This window comes from Anabrus simplex, chromosome 9, assembly GCF_040414725.1.
Source record: "Anabrus simplex isolate iqAnaSimp1 chromosome 9, ASM4041472v1, whole genome shotgun sequence".
Lineage (NCBI taxonomy): Eukaryota > Metazoa > Arthropoda > Insecta > Orthoptera > Tettigoniidae > Anabrus > Anabrus simplex.
Window position 1 is genome coordinate 4,203,800 of NC_090273.1, and position 23,681 is coordinate 4,227,480.

General features: G+C 45.1%; 1 protein-coding gene across 1 annotated transcript in view; it reads left to right on the plus strand.

The window, feature by feature from the left end:
- Positions 1-3,197: 3,197 nt before the first annotated feature.
- LOC136881212 (uncharacterized) overlaps positions 3,198-23,681 on the plus strand; it is a 566,280-nt gene continuing 545,796 nt past the window's right edge. The window contains exon 1 of the mRNA XM_067153938.2: positions 3,198-3,608. Within this exon, the coding sequence (XP_067010039.2) occupies positions 3,198-3,608 (411 nt within the window). The remainder of the gene's footprint in view (positions 3,609-23,681) is intronic.

The following is a 23,681-nucleotide window of genomic DNA, read 5'->3' on the forward strand; positions in this document are numbered from 1 at the left end:
GAGAAGGTGGCCCATACTGTCTCCTTAGTTCGCGGGAAGCAGCTCCTCGCCTCCCCTCCAGCTGATAACCAGGTGCAGGGAGTTGAATGTTATTAGGCCATGACTGATGCCTTTTCCCAAGTTATTTACAGCTTATTCCGACGCAGATGAAGACATCATTATTCAAACCCTGTCGTCCGAAGTTTACATTGTTCCTACCTTTAACTCACTACTGTGCTCAGCAAAGAATAGTTAAAGGAAGATGTGACACTTATTCCAGAATAATGCGACATTGTAACATAATATGATTTTGAATTAATACGATTATTATCGCTGGAATTTAGGATCATTAGCATTAGGATAATTTATATGTAACCAAAATTCCTGTATGGGCTAATAAATGTCCAAATAAAAAGTGACCGAGCTCGACAGCTGCTGTCGCTTAAGTGCGGCCAGTATCCAGTATTCGGGAGATAGTAGGTTCGAACCCCACTGTCGGCAGCCCTGAAAATGCTTTTCCGTTGTTTCCCATTTTCACACCACGCAAATGCTGGGGCTGTACCTTAATTAAGGCCACGGCCGCTTCCTTCCAACTCCTAGCCTTTTCCTGTCCCATCGTCGCCGTAAGATCTATCTGTGTCGGTGCGACGTAAAACAACTAGCAAAAAAAAAAGTGAAATATGAATAAAATATTTAATAAAAATGTGAAAAATACTGGGAAGAATATCATATTGCATCAAAGTTTAATACCTATGCAAAGAGAAGTCACAAAAAGTAAAAGTTGAAATGAAACAACAGTTTATTGCGGGGTTTGAATGAGCAGAACTTTCCCATATAAATACTGTATCAGACTCCAGCTTTGAAAACTGATGTTAGTGAAATAACTGTTAAATTATTTTCTGGAAATAATAATTTTGAAACCATGGTCAGCGTTAAGGCCTTCGGTTCAGAGGGACCCGTGTCCTATTCCCGACCGGGTCGGCGATTTTAATTCGCATGTGAATAACTTTTCTGGGCCGGGGACTGCGGCTCCTCTTCGAATTCAGACAACGCACTACACTACCAAGCACCAGATTGCAGCTCTACAGATAGTGTTAGCGTCAGGTAGAGCATCCGGCCGCAAAACAGGGCTAAGTCCACACAATTTGCACCCGTGACTTCACAAGCTGTGGGAAAAGCGCCAGAAGGAGTTTCAAATAAAACGTTGAATTATGACAACATGTTCATTGTAGGCCAATCGTAGCCCTGAGTATTCGCATATATTACAAGCAATTGTGATAAGCAAGTGTAACTTCTGCTGTGATCATGATACAACTCCCAGTAGCCTTCTGATACCTACCCCAATCCAGGCACAATCGACTCCCAGTGTGAACTGGCAACACAGTCTTCGTGTCGGGGCAGCCTGCAAACTCAGCCGCAGACCATCTATGTCTCTGTGAAACACGTGAGGAACCCTAATTGGCCTCATACTACTACTATTACTACTAATAATAATAATAATAACTAAATGGCTGACGTGCTGGTATTTGGTCGAAGGGGTCTCGGGTTCGATTCTCGGTGGGTTTGGGGATTTTGACCATTATTCGTTAATTCCTCCAGCTCGGGGACTACTTGTCTTCAGCATTAGAATTCATCAAAAGTAGGACCCAATTCTCACGAGTCGGCTATAGGCTGTAATTTGGAAGACCTGTCTGGAGGTCACACGCTGCGTGTTATCATTATTATTATTATTATTATTATTATTATTATTATTATTATTATTATTATTATTATTATTATTATTATTTCCCTTCTTTCTTTCATTCTTTCTTTCTTAATCCGTTTACCCTCCAAGGGTGGTTTTCTCTCCGACTCAACACGGGATCACGCGTCTACCGCCTGGAGCAGGGGATACAACTGCAAGGAGGACCAGTACCTCGCCCAGGGGGCCTCACCTGCTATGCTGAACAGGCCTGTGATGGGGGATGGGAAGATTGGGACGAATGGGCAAGGAAGAGGGAAAGAAGCGGCCATGGCCTCACATCCCGGCGTTTGGTAGAAGTGAGAAACCACAGGAAACCACTTCGAGTATGGCTGAGGAGGGAATCGAAGCCCCCTCTACTCAGTTGACCTCCCGGGGCTGAGTGGACCCCGTTCCAGCCCTCGACCCACTTTTCAAAATTCGTGGCAGAGCCGGGAATCGAACCCGGGTCTCCGGGGGTGGAAAAATGAAATGGCGTATGGCTTTTAGTGCCGGGAGTGTCCGAGGATCGCCAGATGCAGGTCTTTTGAATTGAAGCTCGTAGGCGACCTGCGCGTCGTGATGAGGATGAAGACGACACATACACCCAGCCCCCGTGCCAGCGGAATTAACCAATTATGGTTAAAATTCCCCACCCTGCCGGGAATCGAACCCGAGGGTGGAGCTAATCACACTAACCAGTACAACACAGAGGCAGACGCATTATTATTATTATTATTATTATTATTATTATTATTATTATTATTATTATTATTATTAGTAGTAGTAGTAGTAGTAGTAGTAGTAGTAGTAGTAGTAGTAGTAGTATAACAATAATAGTCCTGGTCTTTTCTCAATTTACTGCGGTCAGGACTTGGCCCATTTTTACGGGCGGGTGCCCTTCCTAACGCCAACCCTACGTGGAGAGATGGATGTGCTATGGTCTAGTTACGTGAAGATTTTAAGACGTACAGAAAAACTCAGCTCCTGAGCCGGAGGAATATTTTTTTACAAATTACTTTACGTCGCACCGATACAGATAGGTCTTATGGCGACGATGGAATAGGAAAGGGCTAGGAGTTGGAAGGTACAGCCCCAGCATTTGCCTGGTGTGATAATGGAAAACCACGGAAACCGACAGTGAGGTTCGAACCTACTATCTCGCGGATGCAAGCTCACAGCTGCGCGCCTCTAACCGCACGTCCAACTCGCCCGGTAGACGAATTAAAGAGACGCGGCTAAAATTCCTGACCCGGACGGCAATCGAACCCGGCGTCCTCTGAACTGATGACGGGTTATACGCTCGATATTGTCGAGGTATCAGCTGATCGAATGGGGTGCCTCCCCTCCTAGGGCTCGACCAATGAGAAGCGTGGACCGACTGTGTGCTGGTCTGCCTCGTGCTAAGCTCGAGCGAGTAGCTCAGTTAGTGTTGGCCGTGTGGCGCGATAGACCGTGCCGGGATGTCGTGTGTTCGTGAAGACACCTAACAGCCGCAATGGTTCGACCAGTGTTCATTCTCGTAACCTTAGGACTTGTCCTACAGCTCTGCTGTTCGGCTGAGGGATACTACTTCAAGTCCAGCCACGCTGCTACCCGGTCAAGTAAAAACATTCACCACCAAGCCCAGCGGTACCCGCACCTAGAGCGGCTCCTGAATCGCTTGGAGAAGGTACAAACTACCAGCACAACCACCACCCCGACACCCCCTCCACACACCCCAGTTCACCACTGGAAGCCCCAAGGGCAGGATTCTTACGAAGATGAGGACGAAGACGACGATTTCGATGAAGATGATTTTGATGATGACGATGACGAAGACGAGGATGAGGATGACGATGAGGATGGAGATGGCGGCGACGATTCGTTAAGACAACAGCCGCAGGGAGATGAACACACGCCTTCATGGGTGAGTACTTTCGAGTAGTGAGAAGCAACATTGTATTTCTGATCCTTGTTGTTATGAACACACACAGAATGGCATTTAAAAAACTACTACTTAACTGTTCTCACGTTTCACGCGGTATTCTGGTTGCTTGTGTTAGGTGACACGGTTCACACTATGAGAAAAACTTGTAAGTCTAGGAACAAGTTGCTCCATAACCAGTTATTATGACTTGTGTTTGTGTCTCCCTGATGGAGATGTAGGGTAATCTTGGTGTTTTCCACCAGAAAGAATAACAACCTCTAGGACTGACAGAATTTAGCATAGACATCCGATGATATGACGGTGTTACGGAAAGGACTTTGCATGGAAACTTAACAGCGTTACGTCTGACCAAGGAAGGGTTGTTTTTTTTTTTTTTTTTTTTTTTTTTACGTCATGCCAACACAGGTAGGTCTTATGGCGGCGATGGGGCGGGGAAGTGGCCGTGGTCTTATTTAAGGTACAGCCCCAGCTGCCGACAGTGGGGTTCGAATTGAACACACTATCTCACGAATGCGCACCCCTAACCGCACGGCCAGCTCGCTCGGTTCCAAGAAAGTTATGTTGTTTTACGTCCCAAAAACTACTTTTAAGTGTTTTCGGAGATGCCGAGGTGCCGGAATTTTGTCTCGAAGGAGTTCTTTTACGTGCCAGTAAATCTACTGACGTATATGATGAGCTCCTTCAAATCCCACCGGACTGAGCCAAGATCAGTCGGGGTCAGAAGGCCAAGGGACAAATAGCATGAGACACGGAAAGTAACAAAATGAAAGTAAACGTTTTGATTATAGTTAATAATTTGTGTTGCTGCGTTACAACGATAAGTGCGGTCTGCATCAAGTTACTCAGGGAGGTTGTTGCCACATACTGCGTAATGCTTGCGTGAATATTACAAATAGTTTTATTTGAAAAGCTTAGAAAGTGAGGTGCTATCCTGGTCGCGAGTTTCGAGCAAGAACAGGCGTCACTTCAACATGTTTGTGGATCCGAACATGACAGTCTAGTTACTGTAGTTTCGCGAAGTGGACATTGAACTCATCTAACGTTCTCAGCTGATTTACAATTTCCGGAATAACAATAACATTAACTTTTATGCAACGGAATATTTGTGAGGTAGCGCCAGACTTGTACGAACTCACGGCACGTATTTGAGGATATATTTGTCTAATCAAATTAATACAAATATTAACTAATTTTGTGCACAATTTTCAGTTTTGTAGAGTAAAGACTTTGTCATAAGTTTATTGTCTTCATTTATGTGCCTTCGAGCGCGAGTCGGAGACTACCTACGTCCACTTAAAGGGACAGAAAACTCTAAACGAAAGTCCATGGCGCCTTTGTGTACCAGAATACGAGGTGACACGTGGTCAGTTGTTCGCATATTGCTTCTTGGACCAAGGGATCCTCGGTTTGACTCCCGACTGAGTCAGGGAGACCAGTAACTACTTGTGATGGTTTTCGAAGACGCGTCACTAAAATACGAGCTCCTTTAAATCCCACCGGACTGGACCACTCCGCCCAGCCTCAACAGACACGCACGTTACCCATGGTCATCAACTAGAAAGACTTGCACCTAGAATCAGTCCGGAATAGAATCCACGGCTCCGGGCTCAGTAGCCCTAGATACACGGAACACCAACTTTTATTTTGAGTTTTGAATCGCTTTTAAGTAGTGTTGTCGTATAAGTTCTCAACTGGAAGTATTTTAAGGTTCTTTGTATGCAGTAGTGAAGTTTTCGTGATAGGTCGGAAAAACCTGAGAAACCATGTTTATACTCAGAAAACATCACAAAAATCACTTTTTAATCAGTCATATCAGTTTCAAGCGAAAACGTTCCTGATAGAATGTTCCTTTTACGACAGCCTGAGCAGCCTAACACAAGAACAACGTAACGCGTTACCTACCTGTTAGTAGACGACAACCATCTCTGAAAGTAGGTGGAAAATGAACAAAGTAGCCATGAACATTTTAACGAATGTATATTAGGGAGCAAAAAGATGAGCTCGTGAGGGGATCAGCTAAAGGCTAGGTGTCTCTGTGGTGTAGTGGTTAGTGTGATTAGCTCCACCCCCGGAGGCCCGGCTTCGATTCCCGGCTCTGCCGCGAAATTTGAAAATTGGTACGAGGGCTGCAGCGGACTGCACTCAGTCTCGGGAGCTCAGGTGAATAGAGAGGGGTTCGATTCCCACCTCAGTCATCCTCGAAGTGGCTTTCCTTGGTTTCGCACTTCTCCTCCAGGCAAATGCCGGGATGGTACTTAACAAAAGACCTATCCCTTCCAATCTTCCCATCCACCCTGTTCAGCACAGCAGATGAGCCGGCCTTGGCGAGGTACTAATCCTGCTCTGCAGTTGTATCCCCCGAACCCAAAGTCTCACACTCCAGCACACTGCCTTTGAGTCCGTGGAAGTGGGATCCCTCGCTGAATCCGAGAGAAAAATCCTGGAGGGTAAAACGGATTAAGAAAGAAAGAAGAACGACTTTCAATAAGACGTGAAATTAATGTCTTCTTCTTCCTTCTCTTCTTCTTCTTCTTCATCTGCTTACCCTCCAGGGTCGGTTTTTCCCTCAGGCTGAGCGAGGGATCCCACCTCTACCACCTCAAGGGCAGTGTCCTGGACCTCCGGACTCTGGATCGGGGGATACAACTGTGCAACAGGACCAGTACCTCACACAGGCGGCCTCACCTGCTATGCTGAACAGGGGCCTTGAAATGAATGTCTGACATAAAAAATTAAGTCCATTTTTGTGTTTCAAGTGCAATGCAGTTACATGGGTAGACTTAGAATGTCTTACTCGTTACCTGGAAATAAAAGACATGAAAGTAGTGAGAGAGTTGGTTGCTACAATCAGTCGCAGGGCGGTACTGGAAAAAAACCGACAACCTGTTTTCCAGTCATTGATCGGGTCAGGGATGAAATGAAATCAAGGCTATTAGTACGATGAAGTCGCCACTCCCAAAGTGATTTATTAATCACTGATAGATGCTATGAAATGAGAATGGAGAGTTTTGCTGGAATGAAAGATGACAGGGAAAACTGGACTACCCGGAGAAAAACCTGTCCCGCCTCCGCAGCACAGATCTCATATGGAGTGACCGGGATTTGAACCACGGTATGCAGTGGTGCGAGGCCGAGCCTCGGAGGCTCTACGGCACTGGGAATGGTAGATAAGCCTACTCTCCGCGTTTGACGGTACATTGGTTACCGGTCAACAAGCTCGGCCTTGAACGGAGACGCTTCATTATGCAAATGGCTCTCACAATTAATGTAGCTAGTCACTAAATGGCGGTGTTGCAGAGATCGCGAAGTCACAAAGGGTTGCCTAGAAGTGACGGGGAGGTCCGGGCACTGTCATACTTCATTGAGTTGCACGTTGTTAGTTCCTTCTATCGAACCTGTGAAATATGTAATATCCGTAATTGACTTAATCAATAATAGGGTTATACTCCGCAGCGAAATTGACAAGAAAGTCGTTGGATACCGCAAGCCTCTTCCTGGTGCGGCATGAGGCAAAGAGTAGCCTTCTTCTCGCTAGTCTCCTGTTGGCGCGGCTCAAGGCAAGGAACATGAAAGCCACACCGCATGGTAAGCGCAATAATAGCAGCGTTAGAACTGAATGGCGGTCCCTTATTCCCTGCCATACGTCAGTAAGGCTTGTTGCCCATCAGCTCACATATACAGTATCTGAGCTCATCAGTTCCTGCGCAAGCGCCTTACTTTTGACTATTGAAGACTGTAATTATGTTTATTTTATAGGACGCCCATCAGGTTCGTCGCTACTTACGGCAGGCTAACCATGAGGTAATCTGTCCGGGGATTTCCAGATTCCCTTGTCAATTTCATTATAGTAGCAATCTTGTCTCGGCAGGTGTGGGCGCATCCACACTGGTTCAGTACACTCGCTCAAAAAAAGGAAAGAGGTTCACATTTCTCAGAAATAACTGAACATATAGATATCGTTTACGCCCCGTGTGACTATACATGTCCGCCTCTGTGGTGTAGTGGTTAGTGTGATTAGCTGCCATCCCCAGAGGCCTTGGTTCGATTCCCGGCTCTGCCACGAAATTTGAAAAGTGGTACGAGGGCTGGAACGGGATCCACTCAGCCTCGGGAGGTCAACTGAGTAGAGGTAGGTTCGATTCCCACCTCAGCCATCCTGGAAGTGGTTTTCCGTGGTTTCCTACTTCTCCTCCAGGCAAATACCGGGATGGTACCTAACTTAAGGTCCTGGCCGCTTCTTTCCCTCTTCCTTGTCTATCCCTTCCAATCTTCCCATCCCCCCGTAAGGCCCCTGTTCAGTATAGCAGGTGAGGCCGCCTCGGGGAAGTAATGGCCATCCTCCCCAGTTGTATCCCCGACCCAGAGTCTGAAGCTCCAGAGGCGGTAGAGACCCTGGAGTGTAAACAGATTAAGGAAGAAAGAAGTAACTATACATGATTTAATAATTTTGGGATTGTGCCGTCTAATAAACTACAATACGCGCGTTTCGAAAGGTACCTTGACTTTCTTCAACAAGAGGACGCGGATAAATGAACATCGCCCCAAAGTCATCAGGGAGGCGCTAGAAATACGTAAACAGCCCGCGACACAGGCTCATGGCTACCTGCTTTACTGCTACCATTCGTTGTCCCTAGCTTGGCCTATCTGAGGGCACCATTTCAAGTTCTTTGTTGCTTTCTCTTAGCGTCGTGCTTCTGTTTTCTCCTGATGAAGAAAGGGAAGATATTCGAAACGCGCGTTGAGTTTGTTACACGGCATTATGCCATGGGTCCCATGGGTGGGGGATTTTCGCAAAGGGAAAAGTCGTTTCTTTTTCTTTCTTTCAGCGACGTACATGCATGCTGTTGTTCAGTCTGTAAACCTCTGTGAATGAAATTCTCTACACGAAACTGTGTGACCTGAGATTAAATCATCTTCCCTTACCGTTATGGTGGTGCCCAGTTCACTCTGACTCCTATTTGGCAGGTTCGATCCTGGCTCAATGCTGTGGTATTTGAAGACGATCAAATACGTCAGCGTCGCGTTGGGAGATTTACTGGCATGTAAAGGAACTCCTGCGGGACTTCCTCGGCGTCCCCGAAAATTCTTCAAACGTGGGACGTAAAAACAACGCGACGCGACAGGCGGAAACATATTATCTAGTTTAGCATAAAAGACAGAGGACATGAAACGAAGTAGCGGTAGAGTGTCGGCCTCCGGATCCCAAGATAGCGGGTTCAAACCCGGCAGAGGTAGTCGGATTTTTGAAGGGCGGAAAAAAGTCCATTCGACACTCCATGTCGTGCGATGTCGGCATGTAAAAGATCTCTGGTGACACATTTGGTGTTTACCCGAAAAAATTCATTAAATCTCAGCCATAGACGCCCAAGAGAGTTTCGGTTTACTCGATCTGCCATCTAGTGGGGGCCTAGAGTAAAGCGGAACGTCGAAATTGACGAGCAGACAGCCAGATGGCGTCAAATTGAAATGTCTGCACACGGTAGCTGAGGCCATACGATTATTATTATTATTATTACCATAGAACACTGCGCCAATACAGTAGACAGTATAGTCCTGACGCTCAAAGCATACCCACGTGGTATCCTCTGATCTCAAAACTTGGCCCACCCTGGTAATAATGAGGGTTGTCATTCTGCCCGCCTTAGTCATAATGAGGGTTGACAGTCGGCTCCTTTCCTCTGGACACAAGAGGCGCGTGTCGTTTAAAAGGCAAGTGAGCTCTGACAAAAGCAAGGTTGTCATATTTTGCGTCGATTATTTAAAAATGTTAACATTTAATTTATTCTAAAGTCAAAATATAAATATAAAAACTTGATCATGAACCACAGCACAAACCAATATCGCAGAATAATTTGTTTCGTGGTTAACCCGTGTGGTGGTCGCAGATGTTGAAAGAAAGAAAGAAAGAAAAAACAGGAAGAAGGGATTGGCAAATAAACTCGACAAAGACTAAACTTAAATTGATACCAAAGTAGGCCCATTAAAATATTATACGTAATTTCATGCTGCTAATATCAGTGTCTCGCTTTCAGTAAAGAAAGGAAAAGTACAACAATTATTTACAATTTGTTTTATGTCGCACCATCACAGATAGGTGTTATGGCGACGATGGGCTAGGAAAGGCCTAGGAGTGGGAAGGAAGGGCCCGTAGCCTTAATTAAGGTACTTCCCCAGCATTTTCCTGGTGTGAAAATGGGAAACCACGGAGAACCATCTTCAGAGCTGCCGACAGTGGGGCTTGAACCCATTATCTCCCCGATGCAAGCTCACAGCGGCGCGCCCCTAACCACAAGGACAACTCGCCCAGCAAAGGAAAAGTAAAATCACGAACCAGGGACTGGGATAATAATAATAATAATAATAATAATAATAATAATAATAATAATAATAATAATAATTGTCCGCCTCTGTAGTGTAGTGGTTAGTGTGATTAGCTGCCAGCCCCGGAGGTCCGCATTCGATTCCCAGCTCTGCCACAAAATTTGAAAAGTGGTACGAGGGCTGGAACGGGGTTCACTCTGCCTCGGGAGGTCAACTGATTAGAGGTGGGTTCGATTCCCACCTCAGCCATCCTGGAAGTGGTTTTCCGTGTTTTCCCCTTCTCCTCCAGGCAAATGCCGGAATGGTACCTAACTTAAGGCCACGGCCGCTTCCTTCCCTCTTCCCTGCCTATCCTTTCCAATCTTCCAATCCCCCACCAAGGCCCCTGTTCAGCATAGCAGGTGAGGACGCCTGGGCGAGGTACTGGTCATTCTCCCCGGTTGTATAATTTCCAGGTGTGATTCCCATGGTCTCCACATCACTGCGTGAAGTGAAATGAAAAGCAACACACTTCACAAATATTAATTAACGAAGCAAAGAAATAATCCAAAACTTTGAAACAGCGAACAAAGCAAGTGTGAATTGTCTGAGCTGAAAAGAGAGACTGACGACTATTTTACAAGAGGTGCATTGGCAACAGAGCTGTGAGGATTTCTGAAGGGGAATGCGAACTTCCGTCATAAATCACCGGTGGCGTGCCAGATGCGACCGTGCCGCATGCGACCCGTGCCACTAGCGACCGCATAATCTGTAACCGTGCCGGATGTGACCGGCGTTGACAGGATGCGACCGGCGTTGACAAGCAAATTGTCATTTGATAAGTTGTGTCATCACCCAAGATAAGGTAAGCTAAACGAAGTGCAATGTCATTTCAAAAAGTCTTATAAGCAGCTACTGCCCCTACTTTACATAACACTTCTGGGGGAAACTCGTTTTACAACACGAAATATGGTGATGCGTTTACGTCTTTTCCCACCGGGCGAGTTGGCCATGCGGTTAGAGGCGCGCGGCTGTGAGCTTCCATCCGGGAGATAGTGGGTTCGAATCCCACTATCGGCAGCCCTGAAGATGGTTTTCCGTGGTTTCCCATTTTCACACCAGGCAAATGCTCGGGCTGTACCTTAATTAAGGCCACAGCCGCTTCCTTCCAACTCCTAGGCCTTTCCTATCCCATTGTCGCCATAAGACCTATCTGTGTCGGTGAGACGTAAAGCCAGTAGCAAATAAATAGTATTTTCCTAAAATATGTCCACATATGGAGCTGCACCTCCATGTCTGGGAGAAGGTACCAAGCAGGATAGGTCAGTGCGTTGCCGGACGACTAATTACAGCTACTTCGGTAGGCTGCTGGGTTCGAATACCCCGTCGGCCATCCTCTAAAATGATTTATCGTGGTTTCCCATTTTTCATCTCCAGGAAAACGGGCGTAGTATTTCATTTCGTAAATCCCACTCGTATTGGCTGGGAATCAAACCCGGACTGCCTTGGTGAGAAGCGAACAGTGATGCCACTGGGCTCGTTTCTATTACTCTCCACTCTATCCGGTTCTTACTGCGGGTCAGGGTGTGTAGCAGATTTGATATTCTTTTACGGCTGGATGCTTTTCTTGACGCCAACCATTAGAGGAGAAATGCTACATGTTAATGTGGTGTTGGTGGTGGTGGTGAGTGACAAGTCCTATTGTGTGCTGCGTACAAGTGTTGAAGACGACAGATATACCCAGTCTCTGAACCATAGGAATGCACTTGTTAATGTAATAATCCTTGGCCCGGACGAGAATCGAACCCGGGTCCTCAGGGCCAGAAGGTACGCTAGCCATTCAGATGTGCAGCCGGACAGCTGTGTTCTAGTTATAGTATTATTAATTAACGACTGGCCAACCCGAACAGCAGTTATCAGCAGCACGCTATTCCGGCGAGTTTGCTGAAATCGAATGGTCAGTGGTTTGAATTCCACAGACGACCGTCCTGAAGATAGGGTTCCGTGCTTTTCTGTTTTCACCTTAAAAGGACAAATAAAGGGCAGGAATCATCATCATCATTGGAAAAGGTCAAGTTGCGCTTTAGGCCTCATTGTTGAATATTTACCGAACGTTCGTTAGGTTTGTTAAGTTCAAAGTATGAAGTTAGGCCCTGTACTGTCACAAAATATAGTCAATGCATTAGTGCTAGTCGCTCCTTTCCGATCATGTATGTTTTATTCAGTTTTACCGTACCGACTATGATAAGAGTGGTGGTGGTGATTATTGTTTTAAGAGAAAGTACAACTAGGCAACCATCCTCAAATAATACTAATCAGTGAGAAAAAATGGAAGGGGCCCGATACTTCGAAAAATGAATTTATCGGCCTAAGAAGGACAAGGGCTACTAAGGGCGTGAAAATTAAAGAGTCTCTATGCTTCCATACGTAATACTGTCGGGTTCAGAAAAGAACGAGAGTTAACCAAGGGAGATCGTAAAGGAACGATTGCTTGAAGAATAAGACAAGCGGGAGTCATGAAAGAAAGGAAGACTCCCTTTACATTAGATGCCCCAATATCAGAGAGTTGGAAGAAAACTAAATGTGAAGCCTACAATATCAAAAGCTCATAAAAGTACTCAACAATGACATTACATTGACTGTTGGAATCACTTAATTATTCCTATAGTAGCTGCTATAGCTCCGATAGCACCGGTTAATAGAACAATTAATTTTCTTTCATGATCATACACTTTTTATTTTATTAATAATTTTGTGATATGCTTCGTCTCTTCTGTTTGCACTCATCTCCGATAGATGGGATTACTGCTGCGTACGGAGTATAGCCGACTACGTGAATATTGGCGGGAAGTAGCTGGGGAGTTGGTGGTGGTGGTGATTATTGTTTTAAGAGGAAGTGCAGCTAGGTGACCATCCTTTATTTAACACTAATCAGGGAGAAAAATGGAAGGGATCCGACACTGCGAAAAAGGAAGATATCAGCGAAAGAAAGACAAGAGTTGCGAAGGGCGTGAAAACGAACGACTCTCCAGGCCTAGAAAGTTCTAATCCCGTCGGGGTTGGATTAGAACAACATTTGACGAAGGAAAGTCGGATAGGATAGATGAAAGTGAGGAGCCTGGCACAAGTAAGTGGAAGCAGTGCTAGGACTCAACTCAGTGCCCCGTGGTCACTAACCCACGCTCCCAAGTTGAGAGCCCCTTACGACACGCAGGGAATACCGTGGGTGTAATTCTACCGCCCCCCCCTCCACAGGGGAATGTGGAGTTAGATCACTTTCTTCTTTAGCATGACTTTCCTCTGGTTCATCGGTTTTCTGGTACTACTGGTACGTAACATTCTGGTTTATCATAGTACTCCACGCATTTGATTCCTTCTCTGTGGCACGGATTGGAATGAGCAGTGTGCACACTTAAAGGAATAATGGGAGAGGATTGTTCACGGCTGTCTGCGGCCTGGTCATTCCAGGTCGGGAACTTTGGACTGTTAGATCGGCAGCATAGTACTGTTAAAAATGAGAAAATGTGCGGTTTTCTATTTTATCGAGTATTTCATAATTATGATAGCATTGCTTGTAACTGCGACATTTCTGTTGACTTCATTGTAATGACCTGTGATGATTTCAGTTGGCAAAACCACAAAGACAGTCTTTCTGAGGATGTAAAAGGACAGGTAGAGAGTGAGTGTCTGCCATTATCATCAAACTGCCCAACTCCACTGACGGGCCACTGACTACCATCATAATGAAAACTTACCAAGTTGATTGTGACTGACAGTAGGCAAGAGGACCTGCCATTATAATTTCCTAACCAAGTCTTCACATGCGAAAACACGTACGGTAACTTGCCCGTCGCTTTTCTGAGTAACTTTAAGAGCTATGTAGTTTAATATAATCTTATTCACAACGTGTAGAGTATTTAACCTAGAATTCTGAATACAATGTAGAATTCCGTAGCGAAGCATGGGTACATTAGCTAGTCATATCTAAATTTGTATCAGAATCTAATTACGCTGTACCGGGGACTCCGAAATTAAGTTTGAATCACTTTCAGAAAACAATCGATAATGTTTGGTAACAAAACACACGAGTAGCGTTGCGAAAATGTTGCAAATCTTGGGCTAGGAAGACTTAGAAGTAAGAAGACGAGCTGCTCGACTAAGCGGGATGTTCCGAGCTCAGTGGTGAGATGGCGTTTGAGTGGTGTTTTTAAAAGTAGGAAAGATCACAATATGAAGATAAAGTTAGAACTCAAGACGACATATTGCAGCAAATATTCGTTTATAAGACGAGGAGTTAGGGATTGGAATAATTTACCAAGGGAGATGTTCAATAAATTCCCTACCGGGCGAGTTGGCCGTGCGGTTAGGAGCGCGCAGCTGTGAGCTGGCTTCCGGGAGAAAGTGGGTTCGAATCCCACTGTCGGCAGCCCTGAAGATGGTTTTCCGTGGTTTCCCATTTTCACATCAGGCAAATGCTGGGGCTGTACTTTAATTAAGGACAAGGCCGCTTCCTTCCCACTCCTAGCCCTTTCCTATCCCATCGTCGCCTTAAGACCTGTCTATGTCGGTGCGACGTAATACCACTAGCAACAAAAAAAAAAAGATCCTAATTCTCTGAAATTATTTACGACTTAGGCCTACCTACTTATCGTGTCCTATTAGTGCCGGGAGTGTCCGAGGACGTGTTCCGCTTGCCTGGTGCAGGTCTTTCTACCTGACGCTCATGGGAGGCCTGCGCGTCTGGATGTGAGATTATGATAATGAGGTAGGGAAAGATGAAACCCGGTGTCGGCACGTAGCCTACTCCTTTCGAATAATACCAAGGGGTCTGCTCAATGCTTTACGTCCCCATCCGAGGGCCGAATCACCATCAACAGCATCATATTCCTTCACTTCATTTGAACACTGCGAAGAGGTTTGGATTTGAATCCAGGCTTTTCGTACGCAATCTAGTGATTACAAATTGTATACACCAACTTTCCTACCCTGCCGGCCTACATTATGATAGTGAATTTTTTTTTCATCCTGGCTAAGTGGCTCGACGGCTCAGACGGTTGAGATGCTGGTCTGCCGACTCCAACTTGGCAGGTTCGATACTGGCTCAGTCTGGTGGTATTTGAAGGTGCTCAAATACGTCAGATTTGTGTCGATGGATTTACTGGTACGTTAAATAAGTCCTGCGGGACTAAACTCCGGCACCTCGGCGTCTCCTTAAGCCATAAAAGTAGTTACTGGGACGTAAAGCCAGCAACATTATTATATTTTTCTTTCGACCAACGGCACTCTAACCTGCTAATAACGGTGTCAGACCTTTATTTTAGAAAATACCAAGTTAGCTGCTGATAAAAAACAATCTGCCACTTGGTGACAGCCCTTAATGCAGATAAGTTGTAAGTGATTGATGGGTCGCATGCGGCACGATGCATATCCGCTCGGTCGCTATTGGCACGATAATGGCCGGGTCGCATCCGGCACGGTCGCATCTGGCACGTAACCAAATCACCCCCTGCTAGGCAAGTGAGTGGCCAGGGAGATCAAACGTTTGCCGAAATCTTTGAATGCCGCTGGGTACGCTTTGCCCATCTCAGCTATACTCCTCTAAGTGTCGAATTTGACTGGGAGTTTGTCGTGTTGGTCATCAATGTACGTTATTTTCATTTGAATTTGGAGAAATATTCATGCATCGTTTAATTTGCATGTTCCTGAGCAGAAGAAATCATTTCCAGAAATAATTTATTTTGTTTTTTTATGACATGTCCGTACTACGTATCCAGTGGGAGTATCTGGTCTGGTTCTGGAGTTTAAAGGAATGACATACATTGTGTGTGTATGTGTGTGTGTGTGTGTTTGGCATTTGGCCCGTTTAGAAGGTGAGCGTGTACCAGCGACCTGCCAATTGACGGGAAAACCAACTCTGGTCTACGAGTAACGCCTGGATTCGAGGAGCACTCACTCTCGTGACCTTTCGAAAACGAAACAGAGCTGTAGATTACATCTGGTTCCAACACAGAGCACGCAATGTAAACACGCTACTTGCCGGTACAGCGAGTGATGTGGTTAACAGTTAATAGCTTTACCTTGTAAGAGCAGACCGGTCGAATGACTGCTCAGCGGAGCGTGCATCCTCCATTTCACTGTGTTATGTCCACGCTCAACTTCTTAGATTTCCCCTGTCGACCACGGATATTGCTCATCTCTCTCTGTCGTTTTCCACGACCAACAGGCTTTCGGTTCGCAAACCTCACGCAGCCTTCATGTAAAAACCTTTCACATTTTTCGATATTCTCTTTCTCCAAAGAATCAGATCACGTTCTCTTTCCTCTACGTACATTATATCGTCTATCCCACCCCTGAAAACAACCTTCCGAGGAGTCGCTTGACTTCCGCTGGAACTGGAAGAGAAATCCTCTAGCAGATAATATTATTATTATTATTATTATTATTATTATTAGTATTATTATTATTATTATTATTTGGAATTATGAATGGTGCGAAAGTGTTGCCGTGAGTAGGCTACATTTCAGTGGACTCAGTGTGGCTCAGACGGATGAGGCGCTGACTCCAACTTTCTTTCATTCTTAATCTGTTTACCCTCGAGGGTTAGTTTTTCCCTCGGACTCAGCGAGGGATCCCACCTCTACCGCCTCAAGGGCAGTGTCCTGGAGCTTCAGACTCTGGATCGGGGGATACAACTGGGGAGGGTGACTAGTACCTCGCCCAGGCGGCCTCACCTGCTATGATGAACAAGGGCCTTGGTCTCGGATGGGAAGATTAGGAGGGGTAGAGAAGGAAGAGGGAAGGAAGAGGCCGTGGCCTTATGTTAGGTACCATCCCGGCATTTGCCTGGAGGAGAAGTCGGAAACCACGGAAACCACTTCTAGGATGGCTGAGGTGGGAATTGAATCCACCTCTACTCAGTTGACCTCCCGAGGCTGAGTGGACCCCGTTCCAGCCCTCGTGCCACTTTTCAAATGTTATGGCAGAGCCTGGAATCGAACCCGGGCCTCCGGGGGTGGCAGCTAATCACACCACAGAGGCGGACCTGACTCCAACTTGGCAGGCTCAGTGCGATGCTATTTGAAGGTGCTCAAATACGTCAGCCTCGTATCCGTAGACTTGTTGGCACTAAAAGAACTCCTGCGGGACTTAATTCTGGCACCTCGGCGTCTCCAAAAACCGTAAAAAGTAGTTATTGGGACGTAAAGCAAAAGCATTATTATCTAGTAAGCATCACCATTGACTGTCTGGGGCTCAGAACCAAACAAACATAGTATTATTACTGAATGATCGTAACAGATATGGTGTGTCGGATCTTCCACAAGTGTCTATCTTGACAGCAGACATCTTCGGTATGGATCGTTATACCTTTTCACATTCAGTCTGCAAGCCTCGTGCCTCCTTAGCCCTCTACCGGGTGCGCAATTGATGCTTGTTACTGGCTATCGCAGGAAATGCTGCAAACCGTGATGTCAATGTCTCCTGAGTACGTCGCTGTGCAACACAACCTGTGCGGAACTGTTTTAAGGCAAGATGACGTGAAACGAGCTCGCTGGCGAAAAGAGTTGGAACAGATCGAGTGTTGTGCGCGTTAAAGTCCAGACGCGAAGTGGATCCTCAGTTTTTCATTTCTTCAGATGAGGTCATTTCCAGCATCTTTGGTAATGTTCATTAACAATGCCACGTCACTTCTCGGACGGTGGTGATGATTATTGTTTTAAGAGGAAGTACAACCATCCTCTATAACACTAATCAGAGCGAAAACTGAAGGGATTCGACACTTCGAAATATGAAGGTATCGGCAAAGAAACACAACGCCCACGAACAGCGTGAAAATGATACTCCCTAGACCTCGCAACCTAATAAAAAGAACAAGAATTTACCCAGGGAGGTCGGATAGGATAGTTGAAAGTGAGGAGCCTGGAAGCAAAGGCAGCACTCAGCTAAGGGCCCCGTGGTCGCTAACCCATGCTCCCATGTTAAGAGCAGCCACTCGCGTCCCATTTAGTCGCCTCTTCCGACAGACAGCGGATACCTCAAGCCTCATACACCACTTCTCGTGTCATCTATTAATTTCGTTGGTAACCCCATCTCAGGACCCCACGGTTGCCCAATTTGGCTCAGTCCGGTGCTCTCGGTACTAAAAGAACTGCTGCGGGACTGTATTCCGGTACTTCGACTTCTCTGAAAACCAACAAATGTAGTTAGTGGAACGAATCATCGCCGCTGGTTCGTACGCACACGTAATCTTCGTGTATATTGCTACCTTTTTGTCGGTTACCTCCACACAGCATTCACTCCCGTACAGTGAAGGTTGCTGCACTCCAAACAAAAGCGAGTTGGCTACACTGCTGAATATCGAAACTGACCGTGCGCTTAGGGCGGACAGCTGTGAGCTTGCATTCGGGAGATAGTGTGTTCGATCTCCACTGTCGGCAGCCCTGAAGATGGTTTCTCGTTTTCACAGTTGGCTGTACCTATGGCTTCTTCCTCCGCACTCTTAGCTTTTTCCTATCGCATCGTCGCCATGAGACCTCTGCGTGTCGGTGCGACGTAAAAGAGAAAGAACATGTTAAAGGTTATTGTTTATTTCTCGCCATCAGCTTATTGGTTCCCATGATGTTTATTCAGCCATATTGCTGGACGTATACACGTGCTGCATTCTGTTTGCACACCGGTGAAATACACTGATCTCTCCCAGTCGGGTCCACTTCTTGAGTCTTGGAAATAGTGATTATATCAAATCATATGCGCCGCACAAGTTTCAAATATTAGAGTCTAAGTTTTCGACACTAGTCCGCTTTCAATTGCAAGTCCTATGCATTAGCAAAACTGTTTTTGTCTGGACGCAGCTGAATCCAAACAAGTCATTTGACCATCACTGCATTCCACTTTGACCACATAATAAACTGTAGGCCAGAAGAATTAAAGTTATTTACCGGAAACGTGGACTTAAGAGCTGCATATTTGATAAAGATCAACTCATTGATATGTGGTGCTGGAGAAGAATGCACAGGCCTACAAAGTTGAGGATTGGCAGAACGATGAGAAGAGATTGAGTAGCACTTTCTCCCACGGATCTTGAGGAAGACGGTGGTCACGCGGAGTGATGTACAGCTGCAAGCTGTATCGAGGAGCTCGCTAGGAAGTAAATCTCTGAGCTGGAGGCCGGTAAACAATTACAGTCATTACAGCAAGGATAACCCTGACCGATGATACAGTAGGAAAGGTTAAGGTAGCCTGGTTGTCTGATGACAGCCTTGTCTTTCTGTTGCTAATCGCTTGTTAACTCTTACTCAACTCAGAGTGAGCTTGCGGTAATGGAGCTAATAATTCATTTCTTTGTGGAGGTGTGATAGCTTAGCGCCATCTTGACTGGTGTCTGTACCTGGTAGCTCCAAGAAGTGCTCAAAATTGCCTTTTCGGCTGCTGAACAGGGTATATTCAAGTGGTGCTGTCAGTGAGAGAAACTTTCGTTATTTTGGCCACGCAGGAAGTACAGACATCATAGAACTCGTAGTAATTAGATAATACGAGACTTTACAGCAGAATTCTTCACTCCAAAATTAATCCGAAACATCTCCTAGACCACTGGTTCAAGTTCTGTTCGTCTATGTGTATGTATCACCGGAAAAAGGCTGTGGGTACTTTTGGTGCTGGACCATTACGTTGTCAGGGGGACTAAGAGGATGTTCAATGCTTTATTGTTGAATCGGCAAGCTTCCCAGACGTGGAGACCGCTCTCCATACGAGAAGGAGAGGACGGGGGAGATGGCAGTGCGCGCAGCTCTGGCGCTCAGTAGTAGCTCCCCAGACTTCGGGCGCAAGACGCTAGTGCATTATTTATATTTCCTTTCCCTCTTTTTTCTGCGCTGACACGGAGTAAAAAAAAATCATAATGTCATCCTGCCTTGTCACCCATGGCTTGGCAAATGTTCACTTTCTGTGAACGCCGCGCCGACTGGGAAGGTGTTGTCCGTGGCACTTACCTGATGTGAACGTGGAAAACCATCTTCATGAATTTAATGAGAACTTTTATGTCTTTTTTATTACTGTCCATAGAAGCGGACCAAAAATAGCGGGAAAATGGCAGACTATCCTACAAGCTAGGACGATAGTAACGGAGTCAGGTAGTCGGCTAGCACTGAGAAAAAACAGATGAAAGAAAGAGGGGGAAAAGAAGAAAAAAGTAAAACATATTTGATGGCGCGTCTCATGTGAAGCCAGGAACACGGACTACCTACTTTCAGGTATGAAGCCTGGTAAATTTAAAGAGTAATTTTCTTGGACACGTTTCACGTACATGAACCTCGGTGACCCCATACCTGTAGCCTCCTGAGACCTGACGAAGTGAGATTTGAACCAGTAATTCTTGAACACCAAACAACTGTCGGCCACTGGCGACTTTTATCTCTCAAATTATTGAGGTCTCATTTGATAAGGCTCAGTTTGTCGACAGTGACCTTGTGCCTGATCGAGTTGACAGCCCCATATGGAAACTAGAGTGAAGCTTCTCATTATTAACAAGTATCCACTATTAGGAAAATGAAAACAGATTTGGGGAAACTTTTTCCATATGAAGACTCACAGAAATAGGCTGTGGCTGAGGAGACCTGTACCAGTTCCTCTTCCACAAAGAACTCATTATAATGGTAATCCCAGCAAACGTCTCCTGCTGCGTGTCTGGCGAGGAATATACGCGAACCTTTCTTATCCTGCAGTTTTTACGGTCTGTTTTTTACCAAATTACAATCTAGAGAGAATAGAGAATTAATATGAAAATACACAGCCTGTTTCCAGCCATTCGACCGGGTCAGGATTGAAATGAATGAAGCCCCCATCTAGCGGCTAGGATAGACATTGTGCCGGCTGCCCAAGCCTGTCGCGCTCCTCTCGGGCAATGATTAATGACTGACAGATGAAATGAAATTATAGTGTTGGTGGAATGAAAGATGACAGGGAAAGCTGGAGTACCCGGAGGAATATCTCTCCCGCCCTCCGCTTTGTCCAGCACATACAGAACCTAGGATTTGAACCAAGGAACCCAGCGGTGATAGGCCGGCTCGCTGCCTCCTGAGCTACGGAGGCTTAATTTAGAGAGAGTATGTAGGCCAGTGGAAAACTTAAACCTGCTAGCTCATCGACAAATCGGACAAACCCATATCTGGACAGAAAGCCAGTAACAGCAATAGCAAGGCAATAGTGTAGGTGCAGTGAAACTTCTCCTATATAAAAATGAAAAGACATGGCATTAAATGAATGTTTTACTTTTAAACATATACTAGCAGTTTCCCGCTGGCTCCGCCCGCAATGTGCAAAGTATGGTGTTGTTCGTTACCCTCCTCACGGATGTATTTGCAAAGTTCCCACTTAATGAAATAAAGCACATGATCTGCTGCGGTAATAGAATGTAATATTATGTCAACAAAACACTTGAAAATACATCACACAAAGAAATTGAATTAAACGTTCCTTGGAACAGCACTACGCGCTGAATTGTTGAAAAGTCCTGGAAAGATCTTCGTCATGGAGACAAATGTACACATAACTGTTCTCAGAATCTAGCAATTTAAATAGTTATTACCTCAAAAGAAAGCGTTTGATCCACCGAGTGTTTTTAGACCAAAACGAACTGCGTATTCAATTAGAACGAAAGATTTTAATTGCTTCAATGAGAAAAAAAATGTTGAAGAAATGGGACGTCAAATCGAATGTGCACTCATAACTTTCCTCAGGGTCAACCAATTTGAATAGTTAAGAGCTGAAATGAAAGAGCTTGATCTACTGAGTGTTCTTAGGCCAAAACGAACTCCGTACCTCAATTAGAACCAAAGATATGATTGCTTGAAAGAGACAAAAAATTGAAAATCAAATAATTTGAGGAAGGCTGAAATTAAGTGATTTATAGTAGCCTACTTGATGACAAATTGTGCATGAATACCTTTCAGTTAAAAAGAGAATGAAGGAAATCAACCGGATAGAACGACCGGACTGACTGAGTTTAGTTTTCATCAATTTTTTTAATATATAGAAGATATAATAAGAGTTTTATCTGTACGTTGCTCGGAATTTTAAAAAAAAGATGGTATTTCTGTATCGGTCGTGTCCATAGTAACAAGGAAATGCACTTTCTAATTTTCCATATGTCTGTCTGTCTGTCTGTCTGTCTGTCTGTCTGTCTGTCTGTCTGTCTGTCTGTCTGTCTGTCTGTCTGTCTGTCTGTCTGTCTGTCTGTACTCGCATCACGAGAAAAAGCCTGAAGAAACTTTAATGAAAATCGGTATGTAAAGTTGGGGAATAAGTCGCTATAATGTAGGCCATAAATTATGTTATTTACGCTGAGAGAAATTGTAGTTTAGGGGAAAGCCTAAAATGTAATTCTCAAATATTTGTTATTAGTGGTCCTATCGATAAATACCACATAACTAAAGTTATATAGTATTAAATTTCCGATCATTTATGTCTTATTTTTACCGCGTCGGCTATGGTAACAGAGATATTCATGAATTTGGATTTTTGTTGCTAAGTACGTATCAGCGTCGAGTCACGAGAAAATGGGTAAGCAGAATTTAATGAAAGTCGGTATGTAAAGTCGGGAAAAAAGGAACTACAGTCTACGCTATAAATAATTTTATAAGACACAGAGTCGAAAGAAAACTAAATGTGAAGGCCTACAATATAGAAAGCTCATAAAACTGATCAACAATAACATTACATTGATCATTGTGGTGTGCTTTGTGTGTTCTGTTGCCACTCATCTCCGATAGATGGAATTACTGCTGCGTACTGAGTTTGTTAAAATTTGCTTTACGTCGCACCGACACAGATAGGTCTTATAGAGACGATGGGATAGGAAAAGGCTAGGAGTAGGAAGGAAGCGGCCGTGGCCTTAATTAAGGTACAGCCCCAGCATTTGCCTGGTGCGAAAATGGGAAACAACGAAAAACCATCTTCAGGGCTGCCGACAGTGGGGTTCAAATCCATTATCTCCCGAATACTGGACACTGGCTACACTGAAGCGACTGGAGCTATCGAGCTCGGTTCGGCCATTTGCTAATCGACACGCAAGCAGTTCATATGACGTCATATCAGTACCTGCCCTCGGTTATACGTCGCACGAACTACATTTACCGTTCGCGGGGTTGTGGGAGTTCTTATCACCACGTTCGGACCAACTTTCTTGTAAGTCCTCAGAAATGATACCTAGATATGTACAAACCGCATTTCATTCTCGAAAGACTTTTTTAACAAGAGATAAAACACTCATCAAGCACCACCATTTGAAATGGGTGCCGTTTGATACCCGAGTACATCTCTGAGAAACATTTTTTTCTTGATGAAATAACATAGTGATGATACGTAGTTTCAGGGCTAGTGCTCAGTTGAACGAATCCCAACGCAGTCGCAGATTCCTAATCCATTTCAGGCTCTGTTGTTTGAGCTGGTGCCACTATTAGCACTAGGGAACTGTTTACTGCAGGATATCGTAAAAGCTGTCTCCGGTTTAAGAATAGCTCTATTGTTCTTTATGGGAACATTTCTGGTGTATTTACAATTCGCTCCTCGTTCATTTCCGGCGGGAGTATTATTGCGAGGGTCCTGCCCTGTGAAATATCTTCAGATTCCGCATGCTAGTAGCTGAGCTAGTGAAAGCCGTGATGAATGCTGTTTACTTAACGTTGGAAGTTGTGCGGAGACGCGGTGAGGGATCGGATTTGAGTTTTGCTTGTTGATTCATGGACACTATAAACACTA